The sequence below is a fragment of the Gavialis gangeticus genome, unplaced genomic scaffold (genome assembly GCF_001723915.1).
Source record: "Gavialis gangeticus isolate Ggan-Ray unplaced genomic scaffold, GavGan_comp1, whole genome shotgun sequence".
NCBI classification, from domain to species: domain Eukaryota; kingdom Metazoa; phylum Chordata; order Crocodylia; family Gavialidae; genus Gavialis; species Gavialis gangeticus.
In genome coordinates, this window is record NW_017729026.1 from 1,362,986 (window position 1) to 1,367,957 (window position 4,972).

At 37.3% G+C, this 4,972-nt stretch overlaps 1 protein-coding gene and 1 long non-coding RNA gene across 9 annotated transcripts in view; one reads left to right on the forward strand and one right to left on the reverse strand.

Moving 5' to 3' along the window:
• Positions 1 to 4,972, reverse strand: part of EYA4 (EYA transcriptional coactivator and phosphatase 4) — a 100,663-nt gene that overhangs the window by 74,460 nt on the left and 21,231 nt on the right. For 7 of the 8 annotated variants that reach the window (XM_019520252.1, XM_019520251.1, XM_019520250.1 and 4 more), the window contains one exon: positions 3,330 to 3,422. The exons of the other annotated variant lie outside the window; for it this stretch is intronic. In XM_019520252.1, the coding sequence (XP_019375797.1) occupies positions 3,330 to 3,422 (93 nt within the window). The remainder of the gene's footprint in view (positions 1 to 3,329; positions 3,423 to 4,972) is intronic. 8 annotated transcript variants of the gene reach the window in all.
• The window catches only part of LOC109299754, a 20,455-nt gene continuing 18,918 nt past the window's right edge, over positions 3,436 to 4,972 (forward strand). The window contains exon 1 of the long non-coding RNA XR_002097988.1: positions 3,436 to 3,712. This is a non-coding gene — a long non-coding RNA (uncharacterized LOC109299754). The remainder of the gene's footprint in view (positions 3,713 to 4,972) is intronic.

Here is a 4,972-nt window from a genome sequence, read left to right on the forward strand (position 1 = left end):
TGTAATGCCTTTTTTTCTATACCATTTACACCATTTAATTTTGAGTTGGCTTTAATGTAGTCACTATAAAATTACACTTATTTCATCAAGAGACCAAAATATTAATGACTGAATTTAAAGACATAGGTATTTCTGATTGCAAAATAGTTATGAACACTAATTAGCATGTGTGCTTGCTGGTACGGTTTCCCAGCTTGATTTCATGAGACTGAAATGTTAATCCTTGAGAATCAGGATTTGTAATAGAATTGCTTATGAAGTAGATGCTGCTCATGTACTGTGAGCTCAGTCTTCCCCAAGTTACATCAGGGAACAGCCTGGTTGTTCATCACCCTCAGTATTGAAGCAGGTCATCAAGGTTTTGTCCACGTGGTTGTATAGCATGCTTAGGGTCAGTAGCATAACTGAGGAGGGCAGGTCGCCACAGCTGGCAGCTGACTGTCACCACTGCCAGCAGTGCCCCGTGTTTCACAACTGCCAGGGTATGGAGTTGCTGTGTTACATCCCTTGGGAGCATCACTATCACACTCACCCCATCCAGCTAGTTCTCTATGCATAGACTGAACCTGGAAATGTGATGGTGAAGTTGCTTCAAGAGCATTCGCTGCAGTCGCTCTAGCATTCCACAAGCAAGGGTCACAACAGGAGGGATGAGGGAACACCCCCACAGATTCACCACTGTGTTTCTAGGCTTGACATGTACAACTGGGTACAACTGACAGGATGTACTCGAGTGTCCCCCATCATGAGTGCCATGGAAGCAGTGTAGATGTGCTCCAAGTGTAACAGTGGTGACTACATTTTGCAAGGTTTGTTAGGCTTCCTGTGCAGCTCCACTGCACTGCCCATTTTCTACTGTCTAGAGAGAAGTCAAATAGATTATAACAAAACTAAATACATCAAGGAGAGAGATTCTACATGACAGGCTTTCAAACTCATCTCAGCATTGGGTGTCTTGGCAGTTTTATTACCCAAGGTCCCGGAAGCATTTAATAACAAGCCAAACTCCTTTCTGATTCATCGAAACATTCAAACATATGTTTAAATCCTACTGACTTCACTGAGGTTTATGTGTGCGCTTAAGTACTATCCTGAATTCGGGTCCCTGGAAGTAACAGAGGTTTCTAATAATGATCTGCAGTATCCTGTACTTTTAAATGATATGTATGTAAGTACATCTCACAAATTTGATGGTTTACATGCATAGGACTGGACATTCTGTTTAATTCATAGAATCCTTCTCCACCCCCACATAGGCTCTGCCAAGGGTTGGTTATCCTGAGTTAATATTTATAAGGACATTCTGGCCCAGGATAGGAGATGCCTCGTGAGATAGTATGTAGCACTACAGAGAAGCACAGGCATCAGGACTTCTGCAGGGTTAGGAACAGAACTCAGAAATGCTGATGCTTGCCATGGTAACAACCTGCAGCTTTAAAAACAATTACTTCGATTGTATTCACTCTCTCCTTTAGACAGAGTCTTCTGCTTTGTGACTGCAAATCTGTCAGTCCGGTCTGGCCAGCTCTGTAGCAGAAACGTTAAACAACAAAAACCCAAGTGGAACCAAAAGTGTTTCCACGGGGATATTTTTTTTTTAGAAGTTACATGTAGCTGTCACTAAAAATAAATATGAATAATGGAACGATTGCATCTCAGGCAAACGAACTATAATTTAAACAACGTGTAACAAAACCTCACATTGCAAACTATGCATTTTTTGCCTGACAGGTAGTTCTGGGCACAGGTTACTGCCTCTCTACCAACTCAGCATGACAACTGGTGAAGACGATGCCTTATTCAGATGGATTGTTCTTCTTCCCTCCTTGTATGACTTCTCTCATTCTGTTAGCTTCTGGCTCTGTGGCCTAATTTGGAGAACACATTCAGGGTTTACCTCAGTACATGGGTAGCAACATTATAAAGATACATATTTCTGAAGTCAGATTCCCAGGTGTTTTTTGTGTTCTGATTTTCAAAAGTGCAAAGCACTCTCTGATTTCCTTTGAAATCAGTGGGAGATGCTGGGTGGCTGACATTCTGGAAAATTAGACTGTTCTAAATATGGTTCTAGGAGAACAATATTAGGCACCTCTTTTGAAAATCTGCCCTAGACTTTTCTGAAAATAAAGCCTAGAGATTTTAAATGTACAGCCCAGGTCAATAAAAGTAGCAGAACCAAAATCACATTTTGTCATTTTTAAAAATGTACTGGTACCAGTAAAATTTCAGATTGGAATAAGAAGTATTAATAAAAATTGAAAAATTTCCATTTTCTGGCCAACTCCATATTTGCAAAACTTGCTAGGTTTTCTGTTGATGGTGTCCATTTTGGCACAACCCTGATGAGGATCAAACTTTGATTTTTGTGATTAAATAAACTGTGTCTTTGTTTTAAATCTTATAAATGCCCCTTCTATCAACCCACTGTACCATACACTATACAACTCACTGGACATTTGCATATTAATTTGCATACTTACTTTATACACATTTCTAATCTTCTGGAAACAGAATAAGGAATGTGTTAGTATACTCAGTTTTTCATAGATTCATAGAATATTTTAGAAAATGTTTACAACATAAATTTATCCTGTACCCTTCTCTGATTGCCATCGTAATAAAAAGGGTCTGCTCCAAATCTTACTGAAGTCAGTGTAGGGTATTTGTTGACGTCCAATGACTTTAATGTCCTTTGATAAGGCCCATGCTGAACTGATTTATATAAATATGTTGTTATTCTCTTTTCCATTAATATTAATATTAGGAAGACTGAGCCTTAGCAAGATACCAGCCCTATTTTCTATGATTCTTTTATGCTAGGAATATGTACTTTCTACTACACCACTGACCTTTCATACTTAATGGAAAGCTACTTGCTACATTTTTAAAATCCACTGAGGAAATAAGGTTACTTATATTCAGTCACACAGTCTTAACTTCACATGAATAAGAGGGTAGTTTTATCACTGTAATACATGTTTCAGACTGTAACTGTATAAGTTAAAATAGCTCATTCTAATACCACCCAGTTTTCTTTTACTGTTGCTGAGATGACACCACTGTAAAAGATACTACATACATGAATGTTATAATGTAATATTTCTGCCCCTGAGAATGGTTATCCTAATTAACAAGCTTTCTTAAAAGGATAAATGATGAGAACTGTAAGTTAAGGTGTTTACACAAAAGGCTATTCTTACTGTTTTGCATTAAAAACTACTTTATTACAGAATTTAAGAGAATTCCTCCATGCAATGAAATGTCCATTAGTGAAGGTTATTAATGTTACATTATCTAATAGTATGTGATCTTATTTGTGGCTTTACCTGACCCAGTAAAAGTGTCAAGCGATCCATCTCCAGTTGTTGTTGTTGTTTCACTGCTGTTCATGGGCTCTGTTTTGACTGCAAGAAGAGACACTACATAGAAGAATAAGTAGACATGAGATTTTATTTCTAATTTACACAGGAGACCTCATGCCAGTTTCACTAGTGGTAGCCCAGCTAGAACACGCATGCAACAGGAAAGTTTAGAACTTTATGAGAGTAACCTATCATTACATGGTCTGAAACACCTGTGCATTTGTTGATTTATTAATTTCTATGTTTTAATAACTGGTATGTTATATCCAGATACATTTCAAGCCAAATTGAATTGATTCAAACAATTTCCTAAGACCAATGAAGAGGAAGGAAACATAGCTGTCAAGGTATGTAGTACATAACAGGAATAGTTATGCTTGACAAGTAAAACAGCATAATATGGTTTCATTCTTGTCTAGCAGTGACCTGCTTTCACAGTGCCAGCTTCCCCTTCCCACCATTGTTTTTTTCTAGCTCTGAGCTAGCCTGCATTGAACAACAGTGACCTAATCTCCCCAAATGAGTTAAAAAAGAACAAACTCCAAACCTATAGGCATTCCCCAGACAATAGCCATAAAAACCCAATTTCTAATTCATGTGGTAAAAAATAATGCTCCTGGTTATTAAAGGCTAAGCTGAGGTAGGAAAATAAACTTATAGCAGAGTTGTATTTGCATTTAGAACAATCATACACTGAGGAAAGTGCTCTTATTTGCAGTATTTATTAGTTTCTGTAATATCTGTGGGTCTCACTCTCACTTAAATTAATGTGGCTTTACAGTATAAAGGTAAAGAATGGTATAAAGAATGAGGTGAGCTAGAAAATAAACTTTTTAGTAAATGAGAAATAAGCATAAATGTAAATTGCAAATGAAAATCCAGACCTATCTCTTTTGTTATATGGGAAACATGTCATGTCTTATGATACTAAAATCAGCCTTTGGGGTTTTTAAAGTATACTAAGGGCTTACAATGGAAAACTGACTAAAAGAACTACTATACCCCTGTTGGTACGGGCTTATAAACAGCTTACCACCAAATAAAAGGCGATGAGACTTCATGGCATGTCAGATGTCTGGAATATCTGTCTGTATGCAAGCTCTTACCCCACAGGAAGCGGAAGCTAACCTGCAGTTATTTAGCTCTCTGTGCAGGAAGACTGAGTTACCATGGTTCTTACCATGGGATAAGTGTGAATATACCAACAGAGTGGCTGAGTTTCAGTAAAGCCAAACCCCTTTTTGTTCCATGATAACTTGTCCTTATGTCCACACATTGCAACTCCCCATATGTATTCTCTTATCATGGAATTATACTGGTATACACTATAGAGATCAATTTCCCTGTGTAGATAATTATAATTAATTAATTGCCTGTATAACATCATTCCAAACTTCTAGCCAAATTCTTGGGTTGCTTTTATTTTAACAAGCTATTTTATTTTAATTGTCACATATTTAAAATTATACACACGTATATTTATCCTACCTACAATGGATCTTTCATAGGAAAATAGATGAGTTGGATGAATGGAAGCAAAGCTATACAATATGCATGATGGTATGTAGCATATAGCAGGGATTTGAGACATAGTGTATACATTCAAA